The sequence below is a fragment of the Carettochelys insculpta genome, chromosome 16, assembly GCF_033958435.1.
Source record: "Carettochelys insculpta isolate YL-2023 chromosome 16, ASM3395843v1, whole genome shotgun sequence".
Classification (NCBI taxonomy): Eukaryota; Metazoa; Chordata; order Testudines; family Carettochelyidae; genus Carettochelys; species Carettochelys insculpta.
This window is the reverse complement of record NC_134152.1, coordinates 23,952,780-23,979,543: the sequence shown is the minus strand read 5'-3', so window position 1 is coordinate 23,979,543 and position 26,764 is coordinate 23,952,780. Positions and strand designations below refer to the sequence as shown.

Sequence of the window (26,764 nt, the reverse complement as noted above, 5' to 3'; positions counted from 1 at the left end):
TTGTGAAGATTGCAAAAAAAGCTGTTTATTTCATTTTAAAGGTGCCATGAAACAAGGTGGGTTTTTATATTTTGCAATGCACATGCTCATAAAAACAGATTAAGTTTCACATGCAAGACTAATTTCAATCACACTTTACAAAACAGGTCTGAAGCATAATCAAATAAAATGATTGTACATGACATTTACATTAGAAACAAGTACAATAGACATGGCCTCTAAGCCTGTTCAGGTTGATCCCTTAACCAAATGTTGCCCCACAGTTAGGACATCTTCGTTGCCTCAGAGCAAGACAGAAGAGAATTCCAATTGGAAAGAATACGATGGCACAGAGGACACCAAGACACGTGAAGGTATCCTCCAACACACCAACTCTGCAGAAGGAAGAAAAAAAAGTTACAAAATACCCATTGCTATTGTAGACAGGATTAGCAGCAACTCATTCCTGTTAGTTTCCCCAGAGCTCAATTTATTTTTCCTTAGTCTTTTTCTCAGGAACAGCTAAACCATTTCAGCCAAACTATCCCAGAACAATTCAACCTTGAGCAGACACCTGGGCATGTAAAATTTTAGCTGAGAGTTTGGCAAACAGTAAGCAACTGAATACCAACTTTTCCAATCTTAACGTACAGATGACATTTTCTTTGAGATGCTATAGGATTCCCATATTTTAGATCAGGAACATGACATCTGGCACAGGGTTGCCTTTGCCAGCTTCTTGAAAGTCTGCCCAATAGTGACCAAGATATCAACCTTTTGGGAAAAATGCACTTTGCACATGCTTAGTAGAAACTCACTAGACATTTGCAGCTATGGTCACCAAATATTCTGTCCACACTGGACATACTCCAATATAAGCCTAAGCAGTTGTATCTTTGTCCTTCAGGATACCTGCAATTGCTCAACTGAGTGATGGGAAGATGATTATCATTGGTATAAGGAACCTGGTGGAGATGAAAAGACTGACAGGTGAGAAAATGGCAAACTGGGAACTAAAGGAGGGGAGAGTAAAACTGGGAGTTAAGGAGGAAAATGAGATGGGAAGCTTACCTGCATGCCAGGCTCAAACTGAATTGACTAAAACAGACTGTACAGTCAGAAAGAGTAAGTAACACTATTGAAAAGTTCAAGTTGTTACTTGGTTACAATCATAATCAACTAAAATGTGAATCAAGTACAGGCCCCGGTCCTGCAAAGACTTATATACACATGAATAGCAAGGCCTAAAGTTATGCACATGCTTACATCTTTGTGTAGTCAGGACGATTATTAAAAAGCAGTCATAAGACTAAGTGCACAGTTCATTTAATCAAACAATTCTACTGGACCCATGTTGATTTTTAAGCAACTTGTGCCAGATGTTTTTGCTTAGTGCAGTTTCACTGAAGGTTGGCTTTAAACTAGGGATATTAACGATTAACAGGTAAGCCTCTCCCTGAAAGCGTGAGGCTTACCAGTTATGGTTATCCAGTGGGGGGCTTGTGCACCCACCCCAACTCATGGCAGGCAGGGGGCTGCTCCAGCCCCACAGGGCCTGACATGGGCAGGGGAGGTGCTCCAGTGCATCAGAGCAGCCTTGGGAGTGCAGCAGGCAAGGGCACTCCAGCAGCCCATGTCCACTGCAGTCTGGGGCATGCTGTATGTGGGAGCTCCCCAGTCTGGCCCCAGGAGCATCATGGCTTGAGGAGAGGGGGGCTCTCTATCCAGTCCAGAACAGACTTGGTCCACAGCAGCCTCAGGAGAACTCCACCCTAGCTGCCCCACCCCCATTTATTTAACCAATTAAATTGGATTCTATATCCCTACTTCAAACAGATGCATTAATAGCTAACAAAGCACACATCCACAAGTGTCCACCGCCCTATGTAACCAGCTGTGAAAACCATGATAATTTATGCAAAAGTTTTCAGACCAGCTGCCTTTCCTAAAAGAGTCTTTCGAAACAGAGTGAAATTGCGCACTATCAGAAAGGTTTAAGGCCTATGGCTAACATGCAAATAATACTTTAAAATACCACAGGTTAGCATCGTATGGAACAATGATTTAAAATCCCCTTTTTAAAAAATAAGTTATTTAAATTAGGTTGAAGATTTCAACAGTTAATTTGAAAGCGTGGATTGAAACATTGTAAGTATTTTTTAAATGACAGTACCATGAGTTAGGACATTTAATTTTAACTACTGACTATACATAAGCATACAAAGTTAGATGTTCTGACACTACAAACATTCATGCTTAAAACTTCACTATTCATTGAGGCCTTAAGCAAGTATGCAACTTTACTCATATAAACACAGTTTCACTTTAGTACTGTCCTTAACTATGATATCCTCTTGTCATTTGACTTTCTGGAAGCAGGGAGGTCAGGTGTTGAATGTCAAATCTAGTGTTGTGTGTTTTGGTGCAAAACACACAAAACAAATCAATCAGCTGGCTACTTAGAAAACACTGATACTTCATGTGGTCACATGCAATGTACCCAAGATATCTGCACTGGGACTGAATTGCAAGGACTCATTAAGATTCAAAATATTTTAAAATCAGAACTGTATATTGCTCAATGAGAGACATCGAGTACTCCATTTCTTTATTTCCTGTGAGGTGGGAGAGTCCCAGAGTTCGGGCTGCAGCCCAAGCCAGAACATCTACACCAAAATTAAATGGCCCCTGAACCCTTCCTCCTCAAAACAAAATAGGAAGTTTTTCAAAAGTGGGGTTTGTTTTCAAAGGAACCCTGTCTACACAGCTGTTTTTGCTTCCTGAAAAGGCTCGTCCAGAAGACAGATTGCGTGACAATATGCAAATGAAGCACAAGATGTGTAAATCTCACCTCACTGTCATTCCACTTCAGAAAGTGAAATGCAGTGCAGCCGCAGCCAGTGTGTGAACTGTTTTAAATTAGGGGTTACAGAAGGTATAGTTCGATGTTATTTATTAATGACAGTCTCGTATTCACATGCTTTGCAGCGAATGATGGGATGATACAGAGGTTGGACATAAGCTATTTTGGGTGCTGTGACCTCCACTAGACAGTCTAAACATTACAACCGCTTATGCTTTGCAACCCAATTTGCTAATCCACCCAGATGTACGCCATAGTTCAAATCCAGAGATGAACACTGGAAAGGAGCGCACAAGTCAGACAAAAATGGAAGGGGCTCTCACAACCCTTTATTACCTCTGAAGAAAACTAAGACCATTCCAATCCACAGAATCCATGTCAAATTAGAAACACAATTCATCTTGCTTATGTCCAACCTCTGTATCATCCCACCGTAAAGCTCTTCCTGCTTCACAAAAAAAGATATGGAATCCCACTAGACAAAGCAGAGGGTGACAACAATTCCTCATCACAGTTTGACCCAGTCATGAAAGTGGAACCCCTGAAAACAATTAAGGATGTGCAAGCAAAAGGATGCATTTCCCCTCATAGCTGGTAACATGCAGATCTATACTGCCAGACAGCAAAGCCTCTCATTACCCCGAAGCACACTATGGAACAGCCTCCACTTTGATAGGAGTCACCTTCATGAGTGCTGCGCTGCAGACCCAGCGACTGGGGATAGAGAAAAAGGGGCAGCTGCCCCTAGACCTGTTTTTTCAAAGGGGCCCAGAGCTTGGGCTACTGCTACTACTTGGACAGTGGTGGCTGGAGCACCACGCCCCTCTGAAGCACTGCAGTAGCTCTGCTCCAGCTCTGAGGGTGTGCGGGGGGCGCCCAGCAACATTGTCTGGGCAATCCTGAGGGCTGCCTGCACCTTCCACTCTTGGCCCCACCCCTTGTCAAGCAAGGAGTCAGGCGCTCCCCTTACCCCAGGGCCCATGATGGCTGTTGCTGCCACTGCTGCCCTGCCTCTAGGAAATCTGCTTTCCATCGCCAGATCTACCACTGTGACCTCAGAAATGGGTTCTGTCCTTCAGTTTCTCTTACAAAGGGCAACAAATGATGTTTGGAATTCTTGCCCAACCACCTCCGAGCACTTTGCTAAGAAAGGTAATAAGCACTTTCTAGCCAAGCCAGAAACAGCCATGAAAGTGTTCAAGAAAATGATGCTTGAAATCTGCCTCTCTTTTTGAATGAAAATTCAAGATAAAGAGGTGCCCACCAAGTACTAACACTAATCGAACAGTCTTTTGCTTGGCCCTGAAGAAGGCATCCAAGAACACTCAAATATCCACAGGTCAACAGCAATATGATCCTACAAAGTATTCCACAGCTGCTAGTGCAGTCAGCAGTGAAGCCCGTCACATTCAAATAAGCTCCTGCTTTGTGCTACTGTGCAGCTTGGTATGCCTGGTTCATACATCTGCCTGCATGCTCCTTAAAATTGTCACTGATCTGCTCTGGGAAGAGGATGTGGAAGAAGAAACTTTAAACACTATTTAAAGGCAAAAGGCTACTGACTTTAATCACACAGGGTTCTGACCACAAAAGAGAGGTATGAATGCTAGCATATAGCTTTACCCCATTGTGAGAAGAGAGATGCATTACCAAGGAAGAAAAGATTCATAGTTTTGCCCAAGCAATCATTTAGGCTTTCACTCCCAATATTTCCGTTTCGGAGGTGCTGATTAAAATGCTCAAATATACACAGGGCTATTATCCATATGCAGGCTTCTAAAATTACAAGAATAAGTTTCAAATAGAGGTGCACAGATGAACCTATGACTAACAAATGGTTTCTGGAGCTGACCTATTAGAAAGATCCAAATACTCAGGATGTTCTTCCTGTTTTAAGCCAGAATGAACTTGCCACAGGACTGCTTGGGACCCTTCTACTGCTGTCTCCCACCCAGCTCAGACGCACTGTGCCTCGGGTGGGCCATATTAAAGTTCCACTTTCTCGCCACTGGACATGCATTTCTGGTTTATCATCTGGCTTTCATTCAATGGTTTTATTCCTATAGCTAGTTTTCCAAGGCTGTCAGAAGCAAGAGAGACTGAGAATAATAGAATTTTCAGTGCTAGGGCCCGGCTTTCATACTGACTGTTTGCTCTAAGCATCCAAAAATGACATCACTTCTGAAAAATCTCTGCCTGAGTCTTAACTTTCAGAATGAGGAAACTATACATCGGACAGTCTCACTAAATAGGCTGAAATTATAATAGCTTTAGAAACTGCACTTACTCAATTTAACAAGACGTGTCCTCTTGGACTTGGACTCTCCAGCAAGACTGCCAAAAGGCATGACCTTGATGTAGCATGAAAGCATGCTTTCACAGGCAAGGTGCCAGAGCTGAACCATGTAGTTTCATTAATGATAAAGGGCAAGTACAAGCACCTATTGTACTAGTTAAAGAGAATGATGGAAGAGGGTGATCTAAAAAATGCAGAGTCCAGAGGCAGTTCTGCTGTGGCCTTAACGGTATACTGAAGATTAGTTTGAGTAGCTTAGGGGAGAAGAGGAAAAAAAAAAGCCACTCCCCTCACCCCACCACCATATACTGCATTACAACCTAAGGGCATTCCAGGTAGCAGCCATATTATGCTGCACACAGGGCAAGATGTCAAGAACATTTAAGTTACACAACAGCAGCACTGGGAAAGCACTCATGACACAGGAGCAGACTAACACTAAAAATACCTCCACAAGAGAGGTAATGTTCACAGTAATGATTTGGGGGCATGCCGAGTATTACACCCTTAAGTGCAGTTCCTGCAGGAGAACAGTGTTGAGAACAGCCCACATAGATCCTCCTCCTGCTACACGTGCTACATCACAGTCTTTTAGTCAGCAGCATCTGCTGGGTCTACGCACACACCCTAAGCACCTGGCCTCTGGCTGCCCCAAACCAAGGCACAAATTACAGTGCACATGCCACCTTTGGTAATGAGAATGAACCACAGGTGGGTCTCATCTGCACTGTGACTGAGCTGCACCAGAGGTGTGAAAAATCCATGACAGTTATACCAACTTAACTCCCTGTGTTGATAGTGCTATGTCAACAGGATGGTTTCTCCTGCTGACATAGCTACTGTCTCTTGTGGCAGTGGAGTATTACCTCAAAAGAGGAGGAGAAGTCCTCAGGTCAGCATAGGTAACATCTTCACTGCAGCTGTGCTACTGCAGCCTGGAAGGGCAGACCTGTCCTCAGTTCCATTGATTTAGTTTTTCCAGTTTGGTTTTAATTTTTTCCTTTTTTAAACTAATTTCTCTAGCTCATTAATAGATCTACAATCCCACAACTGTCCTTACCCCAAAGAAGTAGGACTCTCACCTTTACGGCAGAAGCTGATTTCCTAGGTTTCAATCATGCCCATTAATGGGCTGTGGGACTTTTGTTCAGGTGAAGGGCATATTCTTAACCATTTCTCTGTCAGCCCCTCTTTTTCAAAGTCAGCTCAGAAGCACTGCATGAAAGCATACTTGGGTGCTATGAAGACAGACACAGCTAAAGTTCAGTCCTCCCTTTTGTCCCACTGAATCAAGGACTCCAGAAAGCCTGGACTTCCAAGATCTGGCTCCCTGGCAGGCCCTGGCTGCTAAGGATCTGCAGAACTCTCAGCATAGCCCTTAATCAGTTTGCCTACTGTGCCGAACACCTCACAGAACAGTCAGATCCTGGACCCAGACTCAGCATTGTTACATCTGACAGCCTGGATGCTGACTGACTGCCGTCCCCGAAAGAAGCCATTCAACTGAAGTTCAGAACATCCTGCTCCAAAGTGGGAAAACCTCAACTAAATTGACTTACAAAGCTAAAAAAAGAAGCCCCTCTCTCTTTTTGGGCATTACAGCACCATCTGTTACACCACCAGTTGTGGCATGTCTCTCCCTTCCCAGCCCCAGTTTACATGAAGGTTCCAGGAAAGGAGGGGCTCCCAGTGTTAACATAGCTGAAGCACCCTTTGTGCTCCTAGCAACTTGTTCTCTCTCACCCATAAATGAAAGTTCCTTTTTAGTAGCCATTGCAGCAGCTAGCAAGGTAAAGGAGATTCACACCCTCAGTGTGGGGAAGTAGAGATTTTCCCTTGTTGTGATTCACAAAGACAATAATCATTATCAGACGTGATCTACGTTATTGTCCCAAGTTATTTCCAAGATCCATATGAACCTTCCCCACTACCATCTCCAACTTTTCTTCTCTTAAATCCTACCCTCTCAGGAAAGCACAGAGCAACTTTGTTGCACCACCATTGAGTCACTCTACCACCTGGTAACAACAACAAGATCTGCTGTGAATGCATCCACTGCGCCTTCTTTAATCTGAGCAGTTTCACAGAATACTAGAACTGGAAGAAACCTCGAAAGATGATGTCCAGTCCCCTGCCCTCATGGCAGAGCCAAGCACCATCTACACAATTCCTGACAAGCGCTTATCTAACCTGCTCTTAATCTCCAATCATTTTTTGGGTGTGGCTTTTTTTTTTTTTTTTTTTGGCAGGGGTGGGGGGTAGTTGGGGAGAGTTGAGCCTGGCAGCAGGTTGGGGCTTTGGGAGAGGGGCAGGGAGGTTAAGCCTGGGGTGGATAAGAGCTGTGCGGGGGAAGGTGGAGGGTGGAGTTGAGCTGGGGCTGAGCAGCCCTGCTGGGGGTCGAACTGGAGCCCCGCGCGGGGAGGCGGTGAGCAGGATTTCAAGTTGCACTTAACTTGCACAAATGGGAGTTAAGTGTAACTCAAAATCGTGCATTGAGGGATTACTGTACTTGAAAGCTGTTTTCATGTTCCCCCTCAGTCTTCACTTTTCCAGACTTAAAAACCCAATTTCAAATCTTCTCATAGGTCATGTTTCCTAGATATTTAATCACTTCTGCTGCTCTTCTCTGGACTTTTCAATTTGGCCACATCTCTCCTGAAATGAGGCACCCAGAACTGGGCACAGTACTCCAGCTGAGGCCTAATCAGTGCAAAGTAGAGGAGAAAAATTAATTATGTCTTTCTTACAATACTCATGTTAACACATCCCAGAAGATTTGCCTTTTTTGCACTAGTGTTGCACTGTTGACTCATTTAGCCTGTGGTCCACTATGACTCCTAGAACCCTTTCTGCAGAACTGCTTCCTAAACAGTCATTTCCCACTTTGTATGTGTAAAACCATCAGTTCCTAAGTGGAGTCCTTCACATTTGTCCTTATTTAAAAAAGAAAATTAAATAAAATAAAAATCCACTGAGTTATCATTCTATTCTCAAAAAAAAAAACCACACACACACTTTCAACCTCTCCCAGCTTGGTATAATCCACAAACCTTTCACGATAGTGCTCCATGCAATTATCCAACTCATTAATGAACATATTGAACAGAACTGGTCCAAAGTTTAGGGACTTAGGGATGTTTTGATTAGAATCAGAAATTAATGGAGCCTTTCACCAGCCCTGGGTCTGTGGTGAGGAAAGATGTCTCTCCTCAGCCTCTGAGTTATTTTTTTCTGCTGGTGGTGCACATCACCTCAATATTTGTGCCGCATATAATTTTCATTCCACATGTAGATAAAAATGAAGGAAACACTAAGAGTAAGGCCTTTATTGTGAATAGAAAGTTTAAATGTGGAAAACAAATGCAACTTCTGCATCTACACTTTAAGGTGGGTTTATTTAAAATAAAACAAAAAAACAGAGGCCTTATTGTTTTCCACATTAGGCCCAGGCAGCATTCCCTATAAGCTGAGTGCTTGGATGGCCATTCATGACAGATTCAGGTGCTGCTTAGCAGAGCACCCACTAGGGATGTAAAATCTTGTTTCATTGGTTAACCAGTTAACCAATTAAAGGGGAAGCAGCTGGGAGGCAAGGGCACTCCACAACCCAGCCAGAGCAGTATCAGTCCCCATCCACCTCCCCACTTGCGGCACACAGGGGACTCAGGCTGCCCCAGCCCCGCTGGAGCTTCCCCGCCCATGGTGGCACTCCAGTGCAGGATCTGGGCCTGAGCAGCTAAGGATAGGTGCTCCAGTCTGGCTGAAGCAGCCCCTACTGGGTAACAAACTGGTAAGCCTCATGCATTTAGGATGAGGCTGACTCATTAACCATAACATTCCTAGCACCCACAGCTTCCACAGTCAGCAACATGGTTTCTACTGGTGGTGCACATAAGATTTATTCTGCACATCATGAAAAAGTTTAAGGGAACCTTGGCTCCAGCAGCATTAGCAATAGCAAGAGCACCACTGTAGACAAACCGACATTTTAACTGAGCACTGGCCATGAGCAGGTTAGAGTTCTGTAGTTAAAATGCCTGCCTGCCTGCCCCCCCCCCCCCCCCCGGCAAAAAAAAAAAAAAAAAAAGACCTTCAGACACAGTCTAGGAGAAAGGACATAGATGCTAAAACTCCACTCCTCCTTCCAAGAAACATGCCCTTGAGTTCATAATCCCTAGATGTAGCCTGTTAAGCAGTAAGCGCACACAGTTTCTCTCAGCTATGTCCTGAAATGTAACAGGAGGAGAGGTATGTGTACAATGTTATCCCTTTCACTGACATCTTTGCCTTGGGTCCAGTCCTCTGACTCCCACTGTAATCAGATTCTGTTCCAGTTTCACAATTACAATCAGTGAAGTGTGTCATCAACGTCACATAAACAAGGCTGGAAGGAACATCTTTTGGGAGAAGAATCAGCTAATGTGCGACAAATATTAAGACAGGCAATTCTCAGCTTTTGGACAAAACCTAGTTACAAGAAAGGTGAGAGGAAATGCAGAGGGACAAAAACTTCAGGCCTAGCTGCTTGACGTTAGAGACACTGAGTACCTACAAATGGATCTGGGAAAGTGACCAGATTTATATAAAAAGAAAGAACTGACCAACCCTGAACTCAACAGCAGATGGCTCAGGAACTCAGGAAGCAAGGCCATTGTTCTCTATTTTCCCCCCTGGTTACTGTGCAATTTATCACACACACTAACTTCATGGTTATGATATAGCCCTATATTTTTCTAGAGCATGGGTGTGCAAAGTGGGAGAAGGGGTGATCATAAGGAGGCACAGCACAATTGGCAGCTCAGTCTTCGGCTCATCCAGCTCATTAAAAATCTTGAAATATGCTACTGTTTTTATGTATGTGTATTCACATTTATATAACCAATTAAAGTTTTTACATTCTACATACTTAGTTCTTATGTATGCCAAAGTTTCTCCCCCCCCCACCCCCCATATGAACGTAACTGAAATTTCTGTCTGTTTGCACTACATTAGATAGTTTGGGGCAGGGAGGAAGACTGCCAATTGCAGGGACAAAAAGTGGCAACTCCATGCAAAAAGTTTGCTCACCCCTGTTCTAAACGGTAACAGAGAAAGCTGTGCTAGTCCATATTCTATGAAAAACAAAAAAGCAGTCCAGTAGACTTTAAAGACTAACAAAATAATTTATTAAGTGCTACTGGACTGCTTTTCTGTTCTAAAGAGACTATTGCTTTGGAGTGCTTCAATTTTCCAGAGACAAGCACTCATCGTCTGGAGAGCAAAATGTCAGGCTCCATTATAGGAGCCACATAATACAACTTTTGAAAACACACTATATAATACGTACTATGTTTAAGTTTCCTGCACTTCTGGACTATACACTCCTAACATGACACTAATGGAGACTTTCATTCTCTCTCTCTCTCTCACACACACACACACACACACACACACACACACACAGTCCCCATCCTATATAGATGCATTTCAAGGTTTTTGGTTTTTTTTTTTAAAATGGGAAACCAAATCATTTCCCTGTTCCTTATACCCAGCTAATTATAAATTTATTCTCTTCTCCTCTCCCTCCCCCAGTCACTCATACACTTCCTTCCTCCCACCCCATAGGCTATTGCATTTAATTATAAAGGGAATAAGCAGCCTAACTCTGAGCTAGCCTTTTTAAAAAAAAAACCCCAAACAAGGTATTTCTGGTCAGCCCTAAACAGCTATAAACCTCAGGAGTTGATGACTGCAGTCTAAGCTATTACAATCAACCCTCTTAAGAATCAGCTTGTATGGTCCATTTATGCGAGTAGGTAGATGTCCTTGACACAGTAAGTAGAAATGGTTTTGAGGTCCCTTTTCCTCTACATGAAAAAGTTACTTGGAGAGTATTTTTGGCAGTGCAAACTGCCCAGCAGAATATTTTACCAGTCAGGAAGCATTCACTGATCCATACCAGACACAGGGACAAACCACTGTCAGTGAAAAAGCAGACAAGTTCCAGGAACAAAGGAGGAACATGAATTATAAATTAAGCCAGTTGCACGTGGCACTTTACCAGTAGGGAAAATAATGGAATGTACCATGATGGGGGTGACGATCTTTAAGTCACGTTATGATGACAATTCCTGCTACAGAAGTTTACCTGCAATAGGGTTTACCCTAGCTACATGGACACGATGGTGGTATTCATTTGCTTTATGTCATCTCCTAATCATAGATGGAGCATGCCGAGACAGTGTCTTTTATTAGCCCATTACTACATATAAAAGGAAGAGTTGCTTTTAAAAGCAGTTACAGAGCATCAAATTTTAGTCTATTCCTTTCGTAAATCACTCTGAGATAATAAATTACAGGGAGTTACTGCACTCAATCTGAAAATGTTAGTCTCCCAAAGTGATTTTTGTCCTACAGCAGAAGCAGCTTTAATGTGGTTTTCAAAAAAAAAAAAAACAAAAAAAACAACGACACTATTCCCTGGATCTAAAAATAAAAAAGGGAAGCTTTTTTTTTTTTTTAATATTACAGCAGAGTCTCACATTTAAACCACACTACAGCTGTTCATTCAGTACAGAAAAGCAATTTAGTTTCAAAAGCTTGTTGATCAGAATGATTAACCATTTGATAAATGTTAGCTTAAAAGAAAGTCTCAGAACATTAACATCTTAACCACACTAAGAGCCAGAGCTGCGGCTATCAAGATACCAATTTAACAAACTGTTGGCACTTTTAGGCTGAATATTTTAATCAGTTTGTAACAGATAGCATTGCAGAGGCTTCCCCCAAGCTTTAGGGAATAACCTGAGTGCTGAAAACAAAGCTATCACAACCCTGACACAGCTGAGACCTCCTTCCAGATCAACAGAAATGGTCTATCATCAGCCCTATTTAACTTCTTGGCCTCGTCACTGATATTACCAATGAGTAGGCCAATTGACAGCACAAACTTTGCAAGGTGCGCAAGTGCCTACTAGGAAGGCTGCTGAGATTTATCTATTCATTCCTCACAGTCTGCGTACTGCCATCAAACTTGGACAACCTTTGTCTTGAGCCAGATTAAATAGGAGTATCCACTGGATGAAAAGCCCTTTTTTGCCTTACAACCACCACCCATTACCACATTTAGTAGAGTCTTTGCAGGATTATCAATTAGACACCTGGACAAATGAATTATTACTGCTACTTCTTCATCCACTCAGGCTGAAGAGAGAAAGAATTCATCCACACCACAGACTGGGACCTAAATTACTTAAGTGTTTCTATAATATCTTAAGTGATGCACTCATGCAGTTAAAACAGATGTCTCAAAATTTTTTTTGTTACCAAGAGATCTAAATTTACATTAATTTTTTCTCAAACGAGACAGTCCCAGGAGGATGAATATCCTAGCAGAAAACTCTGAAATATCTGTGCTCAAACGTCTTGTGACTTTTACTCTTTTCTACTCCACAAGCTAAACATGAGCCAATGTGATGCTTTTGCAAAAAAGGCAGCAAACATGATTCTGGGATGCATTAACAGAAGTGTTGAGAGCAAGACATGAGAGTCATTCTTCCGCTCCACTCATTAGGCCTCAATGGAGGATTGTGTACTGTTCTGGGCACCACATTTCAAGAAAAACATGGAGAAATTGGAGACAATCTAAAGAAAAGCAACAAGAATGGTTAAAGATCTAGAGAAGATGAGCTATGAGGGAAGACTGAAAGAACTGTGATTGTTTAGTTGAGAAAAGACAAGACTTACAGGGGACATGATAGCTGTTTTCAAGTACCTCAAAGAGGAGGGTGAAAAATTGTTCTCCTTGGCCTCTGAGGACAGGAGGAGGAGCAATGGGCTTCACCTGCCGCAAGGGATGTTTAGGTTGGACTTAAGGAAAAACTTCCTAACTATCAGGGTGGTTAAACACTGGAATAAATTACCTAGGGAGGCTGTGGAACCTCAACTGCTGGAGATATTTAAGAACAGGTTAGACAGACACCTATCAGGGATGATCTAGATGGTGCTTGGTCCTGCTGAGAGGGCAGGTAACTGCACTCTATAACCTCTTGAGGTCCCTTCCAGTTCTAGTGTCCTGTGATTCTACACTCAGAGCAGGCTTGTTTCTAGCAGTGGTGTGTGTCTTCTTGCAAGACTGGAAAAAAAAAAAAAAATAGTTCAAACATCTGGGTGGATGACAAGCAACTCCAAATTACAGGTTTAAGTCAACTAAAATTTGCTACTATCAAGGCTTTCCTTGGCATGAGCTTGCATAAATGCTTTAGCATGCCTTTCCTTAGCCTCTCCAGCCACTAAACTACAACAGAGCATCACTGCTAACCTTCCACATACATGAATGGTATTGCTGCCATTTGTGGGTACAGCACAGCCCAGCACATTTTTGCTGCTTGCTGTGAAATAAAGTATAGTGAGCTACTTAGTTTTCAATCACATTTCTGTCTTGTTTCTGCAGCAACCTTTGTCACCAGCTCTTACTCCTAACAGGTTCCTGGTTATTTGTCTTAGAATTCCAAAGGGACTTCACTTCCTAAGGCGCAATAACATGTTGATTACAGCCTATGTCAATAGTCACTGCATTCATGAAATTAACATTTGCCACAAAAATGGAGCAAAAGACTAACAGGAAAATAGGAGCATAAATCTCCCCTTCCCCCCCCCCACCCCCAATAACAATTTTCACATTTTTCATGTATATGTTAAATCTAAATAAATGAATTTTGTTGAGGGAAAAAAGCCCAATTACTATCTGCATTCATATAATTTCTTTAGATTTCCCACAAAAGTGGGACCTTTCGATGTTAACAAAAATGCAGAAAAGCCTCGAATCTGGAATTTGTGATCAGATGCCATTTTATACAATTCCAGTATTCACTATTGCAGGAAAGGAGGTACTTAGGTGAAAGACTCAACAAATTTAGGTCAAAACCTAAGGGACAATATCAACCCTGCCACGGGAATGAAGGGGAGGTCAGGGAAGAGGATTAATATGGTTCTAATGCCATTTTACCCCACACCACAATCCTAAAGAAGCCCTCCCACCTGTACAAACTTTTGCTCAATTACAAGAGCTCCCAAGTGGCCATTTCACTGAACAGGAGATTATCAGAGCAGAGTAGTCTAACCACATACTTCGCACTCTGGAGTGTAGCGACAGTGAAAGGTGGCAGTTTACAATATCAGCTCTATGCCACCAAGGGAAGCCCCTACTGGCTCAGATTAAAAAAAAAACAAACATTTGCAAACAATGTGCCAAGAACACCTCTTTTGTTAACTTAAAAAGTTTTAATTTTAAAGAACAGTATTCTCTTGCAGTCTGTGCCACCCAAGCACTGCAACACTGAGAAAATAGAGAAACTGAAGTGTTTAAAGCAGTAGTCACCAACTGGTTGATTGCAATTCGCTACCTCACCCTGGGAACTCCTCATCACAATTTCCAACAGCAGTGAGGGGCTGCCACTAAGGCATGCTCCCTGGTTGGCATGGCTCCACACCGCTGGCCTGCTCCTGGATGCAGCCAGCACAGGGGGGAGAGAGAGGGGGTTTGTCTTAGCATGCTGCACCTGCCTGCAAGCACCACCCATACAGCTCCCATTGGCTGGAAAGGGGAAACTAGAGATTACGGAAGCCAAGGGAGCAACACCAGCAGCAGCACAGAGCCATGGGTTCCCCAACTTGGGAGCCACTGGGGTGAACTGGCCCCTTCTGGGCACAGGGCAGGCAAGAGGCCAGCCTTATCCTGTTGCACTGCCAACTGTGAGCTGCCCAAGTTAAGTGCTACCCAGTAGGATGCGGCACTTCATGGGGTACTGGCCACAGGAGGGGCTGAAGTTGAACACTCCTGCAGCTTAAGCAACAGCTCAGACCCCGGAGCCAGAAACCTATCCCCTACCCCAGGTTCAGCCCAGAGCTCCCCATCACAACACTCAACTTCTTGGCCCCAACCGGAGCCCCACCGCTTCCCAAACCCTTGCTCCAACCTGATGAAAGTAAATGAGGGTGGATGAGTGAGCAACAGAAGAAAAAGGGAGATGGAGTTAGTAGGGTGGGTCTTCAATGAAGGGATGGGGGTAGATCCTGGGTTGCCCTTAAATTCAAGAAGTGATCTTGCACATAAAAAGGTTGGAGGACACTGATTTAAAAAGGGACCACTAAACTGCAACTGTTAAAAAGGTACTGCAAGTACACAGACAAAAAAAAACACACACACACACAGAGCTCTGCTTCGGCTAGCCTACTAAAAATTGTGGCGAGTTTGAAGGGACAGGAGTGGCAGCCCAGGCTTGCTGTTTGAGCCTACACCCAGGGAGTCAGGTATGTTTGTGCTCCAGCAGCAAGCCCAAGCTGCCGGAGATACACTGCTTTTTTGAGCACTAGTTCAAACACAGCTACTGCTTGTCTCCTTTCCCATGCCGGGAAGCACACAATCCAAGGAGAAACGTAAACAGGCCCTTGATTTATTGGCATTTCTAATTCTGGGCAAATGAGCGACCGCCTGACAAGAAGCTAGATTTGACCCATATGCAGGTGTAATGGTCCAAGCTATTCTTGGGGATATAAAATGTTTAAAAAGGCAGAACTAAGTTGACAGCATCCCTTGAACGTTTTTCCTTCGCAAACAGTACATAATTTAAGAACACATGCTGCTCAGTAGGCATTAAAGTTCTAGATACTGGAGTTGTGGTGGGAAAGGGAGAGACAATTATGCTCATACAGTGCTTAGCACAATGGGAAGGCAGACGCTAAGCACTACCATCATGCACATTAGGAAACGTGTGCATGAGCATTGCACTGTCACTGCTGAGCAGCTGCCAGTTTTGCACTGCTTCACAATCCTAATGAATATCTGACTAAAGAATGACCAACCATGCCAAGGCACAAAGTGAAATGCACAAAAGTTACTTCACTGTTTGGGACTAGCATCTGTATGCCACCATAAGGTGGCAGTATTTCAGATTTACACTTGCAAAAGACCAGGGGTGAAAACACACACACACACTGTGGACACTTGGGTGCAATCACCTCCAAGGTCTAGGCATTTTTATAGAGAAGTGCCTAGTTTACATACTCATTTGACAATTCTGATGTATACTCCAGCCTTTCTACAGATAAGTTATCGTGCCATAACAACTTTCTTGCAGCAACAGTAGAATATTCTCTCAAAATATATCCAGATGGCAGACAAGTACTGTATGCCTGTGATCTCACTGAAGTCTGGCCTCTGACAATGCAAGTGTTCTGGTTGGGAGCAACTTTTGTTTCAGTTTGGATAAGTAATATTTACACACACAAACACCACCTCCCCCAATACCATGCTGAAAAAGTTATCCCACTGCAATACCTGAAGTATCAGCCTCTCATGATGGCAACAACGCTCACCAAAAATTATGTCAGTCCTCTACTCCCAGCTGCAAGCAAGACAAATTCACAAACGCTAATAATTTTTGTCTGGATCTTCACATGCCAAGTCCTTTCTGGCAACATGACTGAAGAAGTCTTCAAAGGTAAGCTGGCTTAGTGGGGCTTTGGCTTTTAAAATAAGACCTAAATTGTATTATATGCTAGATACAATATAAATTGCCTTAAAACTGATTTATGTTTTTTTCCATATTCTACACAAAGCAATATGCATACAAGCCCATTGTATATGATATTTGTTCCCCCTCAGGAGGGTCATAATTAGCTAAATGCACAAGCGAGTCCTCAATTTTCCAAAATGAGGGCATTTACATCTAGTCTCTAGAGCCCCATAACCCAGTTTGAGGAGTCTGTACAAGCAGTCAGCGTACCAAGTGTATCGCTACAGAAGGTTCAGTGCCTGGAAACCTCAAAGATTTGCGAGCCCACTGTGAGATTTCCTAACAATGTCAATATCAAATGTCTGTGAAATATCCCAATCCACATACTAACTAGCTTGCTGGATTAATCAGAGTACACTTACACTTCTGTACTCAGATTCTCAGCTATTACAGGGAAAATCTGAAAGTATTAGATGTACCAAAATCAGTGGCAGTTTCTCCTGTCTGATTCGGAATTTGTCAGACTCCAAACACCACACTCAAGGGCATTGCAGCAAAGTTCATCGCAGCATCATGACCTTGGGTTCTTTCTCCAACTAATCATATGCTACATCACTTGGATGTTGCTGATTTAGGCCATCATTAGGATACGGCAAACATGCAGCTGGTCCAAGTATCTTCCAAAGATCAGGACATATCAGCAGTTCTCAAAAAGGGATACACATACCTCAGGGAGTAAATGAAGGCCTTCCAGAGGGTATGTTAATTCATCTAAGTATTTGCTAAGTTTTACAAAAGGCTACATGAAAAAATACTTAGCAAAGTCAGTACAAACTAAAACTTCATACAGACAATGGCTTGTTTACACTCTATATGCGATGAGTATTTCTCAAGTGGGGGGGCGTCACAATTTATTTTATAACTATATGGTAAAATGAGAAAGCGAGTAGTTTTTCCAGCAAGTGTGCTGTGACATGTCTATACATCTATATTTTTATGCCTTATTTTGTAAGCTAGTTTAAGTGATGTGAAATTTGGAGTACACAAGACAAACCAACCTCCTGAAAGGGGTACAGCACACTGGAAAAGTTAACATCTCTGCTAACACATTTTTCAGGAGTACAAAAGGAGCAGTAACATTGCTAGAGTCCTTGAAAAGTCGAGGACTAAAAGCTCTTATCCCAAATTAGCTAGAGGAAGATATGATTTAGACTACAGAGGCATCCCATATGTCTCATGGGAGAAGTTCCTTGATCCCCCATGAGCTGAGCTTCCATTCCTTCTCCCTGCACAAAACACCCTCCTCTTTTCAGAAGAAAGATCCCAACACAAGACCATCAACCCCACAGCTGGTCAAAACAGGAGTATTCAAAAGGTTCTGTATTATATTACACCTTCAGACATTTATACAGCATTTAACACTTCTGATGCCAGGTACACTATAGCAGGTTCAGCATCTCATTAACAAAAGAAGTTGATGACATGGTCTATCTACAGACACAGCTATGGTCCCAAGAGTTCACTTTCTACAACTGAGTATGCATCTTAGAGGAGCTAAAAAGGACCCTGTAGAGTAATTATTGTACCTTGCCATAAATATATTCTTCCTCCCAAACCAGCTATTTTTGTAGGCTAAAACAGAACTTGAGGAGTTAAGGCAGAAAGAGATTTCATCTAGAGGGAAAGGGACTCTAAAGGATCCTATCTGAGAGGAGACAAAGCTAAAATGTCTTGCTCAGTGGAAAAGCAGCATGCAGAAGACTGGATGTGTCTGTCCCTCAGAGAGGTATGCGGTTAGTTTAGAGTCCCTGTTCTGTTTAAGGGAAGACTTAACGCCAGTTGTGCAAGGCTCAGGACTTCCTTATCTCATCAAATCTGTACCGTCACCCAGTGTACTACACCAAACAGTGAGTGCCTCCAAAAGCCTCAGCAATGCTCAGCGTAAGGACAGTGCCTCAAAAGGGATTTGGGGCTAGAGAAGCAATGGGCAACCACAATTAGTAAGTGGACCCCAGGCTGCCCACACAACCCCTCTACCCTTCTCCTCCACATGCCTCTTGAGTACTGGGCTATTGGAACTCTGTACTACTTATCCCTCCCCCTCACTTACAGCACTTTCAGAGCACCACAAATCTGCAGGTTGCGGCTGTTTAGGTTCTGGGAGGGGGAGAGAGGAGCAGGGACAGAACACCAAACAGCTGCTCTGTGCTGTCCCAGCTCTAGGAAGGACGGGGGAGTGGGAACTGAGCACAGATCAACAGATTCCTCTTGCATCTAAATTGCTGGGAGGAATGGGAAGTGAAGGGCTCCAAGGGCATCTTGGGGCATGGGGACAGATGGGGAGTCCACAGGCCAAACCCCCATGGGCTGTGTGTTGTCCTCCACTGGGCAGGAGATTACATTTTCCAATCTGAACATTCCACAGAATCCCCCATGCCACGTGTGATGCCCCCCCTCATCCATGCTTTATGGAAAATGGATTATGAATAGAAAAAAACCCATGTAACTCAGAAATGCTTTGGACAAATACTCCTTGTAACCCATAATTTTTGTTACCACCTCCTGGATCTGTATATCCTATTTGGTCCATGTATCATTTTTGTATTTGAAGTTTGAGTACTGTTCATGTATTTGTATTCTAAACATTGAGGTCTTAACAGAAGCCAACAAGGAGATATGGCTAACCTATTGTGAGAGGACAGCCTCTCAGGTGAATAGTAATACTTACCTAACAATGGTCCTTGATGACTACCAATACACATCTAAGGAACCCTGCAGTAAAGGCTTAGAAGACCAGCACATAGGCAATGCCTGAAGCCTGAGAGAGGGATGAATCATGCATAGACAGATGATTCACTCATGTGACAAACTCAATCTTGGAGTGTATTTTTTCAACCAAATTCCAACTGGATGGGAAAAGGTATAAAGAGGGCCATGAGAGCTCCTCCATCTTTGTCTTCAGACTGCTTTGGAAACTGCCTGACACAGCCTAAGCAGAAGGAAGAACTTTACAGTGAATCAAAGACCCAGGTCAAGATAAAATTAATTTCTGACTTGAAACTTTCACCTAATACAAGAGGAACACTTAGGGTAAGAACCCACATTTAAGTAGATTCTTAGTGGAACAGAAATAGTTGTGTGTTTTCTTTTAATTTAACGCACTTTGGCCCTCCTGTTCTTACTTTTAACCATTTCATTTTTTTTTGTGCTTAGTAAAAAAAAAACAACTTATTTATAATCAAGCCCAGTGGAAGTAATTACCACCAGGGGAAAAGCCACCACTGTGCATATTTCCCTTCACTGAGAAATTCAGAGAGATTTATTAGGGGTCTGATCCTTTTGGGGGAACTGATTTCTCAGGAGCTGTGCCTTAGAACTGCATCCTCCCAGAGCTGTGGTAAATCAATGTCTGCATTGCGCTGCAGGAGAGCAGTAACCCCTACCCTGTGCATGGGCTGGGGAAGACCAGAGGATCCGGCCCAGAAGGACAGGGTGGTGGGGAGCCCCAGAGAGCAAGAAGGCAGGTGTCAGTGGCATAATCAGCATACTGAGGAACATCCCAAAGGGTCTTCTTTGACTAAACCCCATAACACCAGGCTAAGGGAGTGACTTAGAGAAGAGAAACAATGATTACATAAGTCTTTCAGAGGCCTCTGATGTTTAGTCTAGTGAAAAACATGCACTATTTTCAAATTAAAGTCCCTTTCAGATCCAGGGTTTTTTGCTTTTTTTTTTTTAGTAAAAAAAAAAAAAAAAAAAAAAAGGACCATTATGATCATTCTGGTCTGATTTCCTATACAGGACGTCACCTAGTAACCACAAAATATATCTTGATGGACAAGAACGAACATGCTTCTTCCCCAAAAAGAACTTCCTTCTTGATTTAATGGTTTCATGGGACAGAGAATCCACCACATCCCCAGCTATGCAATCCCATACTTCATTACCAACACTGTTAAAAATAATCATCTGGCATCTAGTCTGTCTAGCTGCTACAGTTCATGCCTAAACTGTATCAGCATTGTAAGAGCATCCACTTTTCTAAGAAGAGATCAGACTTAGAAGGCAGGCTCCGACTCCCCACAGAACAATTCCATTCAACAAGGTGAAAGGATGCCTCATACAGATCATCATATTACTGTGTTGTGACATGAGAACCTTACTCTCAGATAAGAGTGTTTGACACACTTGCACTACTCTGGTGGGTTCTTCACCTAATCATAAATCTCTGCATAATGGTTCAACACTGCAAAGTGCTGCTCCTGGGCAAGATCCTGTAAATACAGCTCATTTACTTCAGTGGATGCTGAAGGAGCTCAGCACCCTGAAGATGTGGGTGTTAAGACCATAAAGAAAGCCCAGGATTTACCTAAAAAAATGAGGTAATTCACTTGTCGTGACTATGTTCTCTTCCCTCCATTCTTTTGGAGCTGGGCTGACCAGATCTAATCACAGTATTGCAGAAGAGGAAGTATACATACATGGTGGCATACAGTGATCCCTATAAGTTGGGTGTTTGTACAACCAGTCAGGAAAGATTCAAATGCTGCCCAGCTGATTGCTGTGGGTGATCTGCTAAGTTTTTTGTTTCTATTGGTGTACGTTTGAACATGCCCGTGCATAAAAATATTTCACACACAGATGGAGAAAACACCACACGTGGATGGAAAAGATTAGAGGAAAAATGGCTGGAGTATGCCCAGTATTCTCTACCCTTTTAAAGCAACCCAATTTCTCTTAGGTGCGGAAAAAATGGTTTAATAAATAATAGTAATAGGAAGAGTATGGACTTTTTAATTAGTGGAGGAACTGGCCATTAATCTTTTCTGGCTCCCTCGCTCTATCTTGGATTAACATCTGGCTGCAAGCGCTCTGCTTTTTAATCTGCCATCTCCTCCACAGCAAGCCCACTTCCACATTCCTGGAATCAATAATACAGCAATAATATAAACAAGAAGCCACCCTTGCCAAGATAGCACGCTGCCCATCACTTCAGCCACAGTTCAGGTGCAGAAGGAAAAAATCCCAGGTTCTCTTAGTCAAACTGGAGAAGGAAAACCAACAGCACTGACTAGGATCCCATATATGGGTATTGTGTAGAAGTCTTTTCCATAGCAATGGTAAGTAACAAAAGGGACTATGGTCGTAACAGATCACAGGAAGTTTCACTCCAAGATCATGGCTGAAGATGAGTGAGAGCCTTCTACCATTACTTTACATATATTCAAGTAATTCTTTTTTATATTTAAAGCCAAGGCAACTGTGTTTTCAAGATCAGAGATATATAAAGAAGACCAATTTATTTTAATAGGTGCAAAACTGGAGGGAATAACTGTACCTGCAGGCAGGACAACCTCCAACCACTACAACGGACGTGGTGGTAGCTGGCTGCTGAATGATGGTGTACATATTGGGATAATTAGGCTGTGGTGGTGCATAGCCTAGAAAAAAAAAAGAAATGCTAGTGAGCCTCTGCCCATCAAGTGTTTTTTTTTTTAAATACAAATAAAAGCATGCATTAATTCCTTAGACAAATGATAACTTGGGGAAAAGGTAAATTTCATTTTCCACATGAGAAAAAATGCTTGATATTGTAAGGTGAATCCTCCACTAGAAAGAATTTGCCATTATAGCTATAGATACAAACTGACATGAGTTGGATCAAAGGTCCATCTAGACCAGTATCCTATTTTCTGATAGTGGCAATGCCAAGTGTCCCAGAGGAATGAACAGAACAGGTAGTCAAGTGATCCCTCCCCTGACACCCATTTCCAGCTTCTGGCAAACAGAGGCTAGGGACATCATTTTTACCCATCCTGGCTAATGGCTATTTAGAGGCCTGTCTTCCATGAATTTATCTAGTTCTTTCTGAACCCTGTTATACCAAAGAGTTCTGGGTGAGTACATAACTTCAACCAGCAAAACTGTGCTTTATGGCTTATTTCTCTCTCTCTCACACACGTGCACATGCACAGTTTCGCTGGCTATGCACACACTACGGGCTCTGGCCAGCAGTTGTATCAGATAGAAATCACATCTCTCCACTTATATACACACACACCCCAACAACACAGCTATGTCAGCAGAAGTCTGTAGTGCAGATATGTGATGGGGGGGGCGGGGGGGCATGTGACTGTCAGGCTGGATGTGTGTGAGATAGCAGAGCAGCTCACAGTGGCTAAGGATGACCCCCTGGGGCTGTAACCTAAGCTGGCAGGTAACAACTCTGACCTGAACAAACAGCAGGTAGGAGCCAAGCTGCGTTTGAATCAGAGAGGGCAGTTAGAAGCTGGGGAGAGAGAGAGAGAGAGAGAGTGTTGGAAGGCAGCCAGCCTGGTTGGGGGGAAGTTATGCCCCAGATGGGGCACCCCTCAGGCTCTTCTCTCCAGGATGGGTTGGAATGACTGTTTCTGCCTGCTGTACTGACATCTCTGTGCTGAGCTGTGCCTCTGTTGATTAATAAACTTCCTGTTCTACCTGCTGAGTGAGTCACTCCTGCCTGCAGATAGGGTGCAGTGCTTGGGGACCCCAAACTCCATCACAAGATATGGCCCAGGATTTATTTAACATAAAGAAAGAGGACCGCAACCTGAATAAAAAACACTTTAGATTTGTGTGACAAGCCTGTGGCTCCAAAAATGTACTGCTCAGAAGCTGTGAAGACTCCTAAGGGAATTTAAGACATAGGTAGAATCAGGACAAATCCTTCTGAAGAGAATGTATCTTGTTACAAACTATTTCATAGGTCAAACTAATACAATGTGAAGGTCTAAAATGTATGTATAGCTAATAATTGACTTCAAAACATTTTGTTTAATGTTACTGGAGAAGATGACAAAAAACAAGAGGAGAACAAGGGTCCCACTCTTCAGTTCTGAACGGTCTCCCTCAAACATCTGCTGCATCAAGGCATCAGAAGCAATGGAGACAGGATGCATGTTTCTCTGGCTACCAGCCTGACAACTTCCACATGTGTTAAACTGTAGCTAATATGCAATAGCAGGGATGGAGAAGTCGTGGTAAGAAGATGTATGGGAAGCCCCAAATAGAAAAAAAAATAAAAACTGTTTGGAAGACTCACGGCCAAACTTGTGCATGTTCTGTTTGGTTTAGAAAGCACAAACTATTCTACAGATCATTACCACACTAGCCTCAAAAATGCAATGACAACACTTATGAGTTGGGTGTTTAAAGAGAGACTATACAATGACATAGCCCAGCTTCTCTACTTGACAGGATATTATGACAGAGGATGAGGCTCCTTACACCACCCAGGTTACAATGTTTTGGGAGCATTTCTTAATGAATAATGATAGAATCATATTTAATGTAAGGAAGCACAGAAAATCATACTACCAAAGAAAAGGTCAAAAATAATGGGGGGGTTTAGTATGCTCTGATTTACTGAGTAAATGGTGATCATATACTATAGTCCCAAGCCTAATGGTGCAGCCTTAACTTTATGAATTGTGAACAGCTCCACTGAATCACTTGGGATAACTCAAAACACATGAAGTTAAATATATGCTTGGGGTTAAGTATCTATTGGGTGCACTTGTTTTTCCTTTTTATACTATTTGTTACGTCAGAATTTTTTTTCTTCTTCTACTTTGAAGTTGCAACTAGTCTAACTTTGCTTCTTCAACTAGGTCCAAGTTAAATTAGATTTCATAGTAATGAGTAGGATTACTCTTAGCTACCGAAATCTCTCTAGAACAAACAGCTCACTTACATTACAAAAGAAAAAAAAAAATCACATTTAAAAACAGAGGAATAGGTGGAAAGCGTGTGTGGTAAATTGCAGCTTAGGGAAGAAAAAGTAGCCAAACTCCAAGCGCTAACATGTGCATCTCTATATGAAATCCTGATAAGTCCATCCCTATTCAAAAGTGCAGCAGTATTGTACAGTATCTCCCTCCTTAATGACAGCACAAGACAAACACAGCTAAGTACACACTGTACCCTAAAAGCAGCCTTTAGCAAGGAGCAGCTTTTACAACATCTGGTACTCCTGGCCAATGTGGTTAATACTCCAGCTGGAGTATTAATCAAGCCACTGAGGGCAAAGTAATATATATTTACAGGGAAAGGCACACAAGCAGTTAGCAAAAGGACTGAATTTTTCCTGGTACCACCCAACACCAAGCTTTCACACACGAGCAACTAAGCTTGGGTCTGGCCACCCCACTTTCTCCAAGAGAGTTAGTGTCTGTAGCAAGCAGCTGGACAAGCCTATCCTGGCATGACCCTATACACTGTTTCAGGGTACACAAAGTGGGGGAAAAGGCCGCTCTCAGAATGTGCCATGTAAGGGCCGAGCAGGGGAGGAATAGCCCGTGGGGAGACGGGCAGCACAACTGTTTTGAGGGGGGGCAAGTTCATCCATGTTACTAAAAATGCTCTAGTACGTTACTTTTTCAGGTCTGTATTCACATTTGTATACCAATGAACATTTCTTACAGTCTACAGTTATTTTCTCACACATCTCGAAAGGGTTCCTTTTCCTACGAACACAACCGAAATCTCCATCGGTTTGGATTGCATTAGACGCGGGGGGGAGTGGTGCGGAGGCCTGCCAATTGCAGGGACGAATAATGGGGCCCACCACAAGAAGTCTGCTCACCCCGCGCTATTTCACTCCACTTCCCCAGAACAGAGTTTGCTCGACTACCAAGTCCAGCAGAGGAGGGAGAGGGAGGCTCCCTGCGAGCGGCCTCGGCTTCCGGAGAGGCACTTCTCGGGGGTCCCGGGGGGGGGGGCGGAGAAACACGAGCGAGGCTGCAGCGGCTCGTGAGGCTCTAGCAGAATAGGTCTCCCCCTTCGCACGTTCGTTTTCACCTCCCCTCGAGAGCCGCCGAAGACCCCCCCATACACAACCACCCCACCACACCACACCCCGCTTTCACCCGCACGCTGCCCCGCCCCCGCCGACTTCCGCAAAGTTTGTTTTGCTCCTCGCCCCTCCTGCCGGCGCGGGCGAACACCAGCCGCCCCACGACCCACGGGCAGCGACCCACCTGCGGCGGCGGCAGCAGCACTGGGGTAGGGGTAGGGCGGAGGCGGCTGGAAGCCCGGCTGAGGGGGGATGGCCCCATAGTTGTTCTGTCCGTAGTCGCAGCCGCCTCCCTGCGCGGCCGGGCTGTAGGCAGGGGGCCGCTCCTGCAGCAGAGGCTTGTTGTCCATGGCGGGACGCGGCGGGGGGCAGCCGCGCAGACACCCCGCAGGCAGAGCGCCGCCTCAGCGCCCGACTTGCCCCGCGCCGGGGAGGGGGAGGGCGCGCGCCGCCGCGAGGGAGGCTCGCTGCCAAGCCCGCCGCCCCCGCGCGGGAGGGGGCAGCCGAGCCCAGGCGCTCCCAGCCAGGCAGCAGCAACGTGCCCGCCGCCTCCTGCCGCGACGGCTGCCAGCGCTCGGACCAGTCACAAGACTGAGCTCACGTGACACACACACACCCCTCCCCTCCCGCGGGCCGCGGTGACTCTCCTGCCGCTGCAGGAAACCCGCCCTTAAAGGAGCCCGCCCCGCGCCCACCTGTTCCGCCCCCGCGCGGCCCGCAGGCAGCCCGGGCTCAGCGGCGGGGCACAACGGGCCTGGGGGTCAGACCAAGCCGCTCTCAGAGCATGTCGTGTGCGGCGGCAGGAAGGCTCAGTGGTTAGAGGTTTGGTCTTGTAACCCCGGGTCGCGGGGGCGGGGCTCAGTCCTTCGGGGGCCGCTCGAGGGCCTGGGGCAGGTTAGGTTAAAGTGGTGCTAGGCCGTTACGGGGACTGGGCTCGATGACCCCTCGAGGTCCCTTCTTCCTGTTTGTGACATGACTGTGACTGGGTCAATGCTCTGACAAGTGACACGTTGGGGACCCGTGATGCTCCGCAGGCTGCCTTGATACCAGCCCTGCCAGCTGCCTTTCCCCTGTGGGGCGCCCTCACCCACCAACCGCAGCACTCCAGCTGCAAACTCAGCCTCCCCCCACTTCCTGAGACAGGCTGGTGGCTCTGGAGAGGAGATTGTTTTATGGGGAGGGGGGTTTTGTGCCTGTGTTTTGTTGAGATGTTTAAAAAAATCTCATTCCCACAGACCCCTGTGGAGATCCTGCCCCTGTTGCAAACTGACAGCTTGAATCTGCCCAAACGTAGTCTA

The 26,764-nt window shown here is 44.3% G+C and overlaps 2 protein-coding genes across 4 annotated transcripts in view; one reads left to right on the top strand and one right to left on the bottom strand.

Annotated features, from left to right (window-relative positions):
• Nucleotides 1-26,034, bottom strand: BRI3 (brain protein I3). The gene is made up of 3 exons (XM_075011120.1): nt 25,651-26,034; nt 21,972-22,074; nt 1-374 (listed from the first exon to the last, which is right to left on the bottom strand). The coding sequence occupies exons 1-3, from the start codon at nt 25,814-25,816 to the stop codon at nt 242-244; spliced, it is 402 nt and encodes a 133-aa protein (XP_074867221.1). The 5' UTR covers nt 25,817-26,034; the 3' UTR covers nt 1-241.
• Nucleotides 26,035-26,153: 119 nt separating this feature from the next.
• The window catches only part of TECPR1 (tectonin beta-propeller repeat containing 1), a 66,686-nt gene continuing 66,075 nt past the window's right edge, over nt 26,154-26,764 (top strand). For 2 of the 3 annotated variants that reach the window (XM_075011156.1, XM_075011152.1), the window contains exon 1: nt 26,154-26,281. The gene's annotated coding sequence lies outside the window, so the exon portion shown is untranslated. Of the gene's footprint in view, nt 26,289-26,764 lie in introns of all 3 variants that reach the window. The other variant, XM_075011155.1, reaches the window with a different exon arrangement.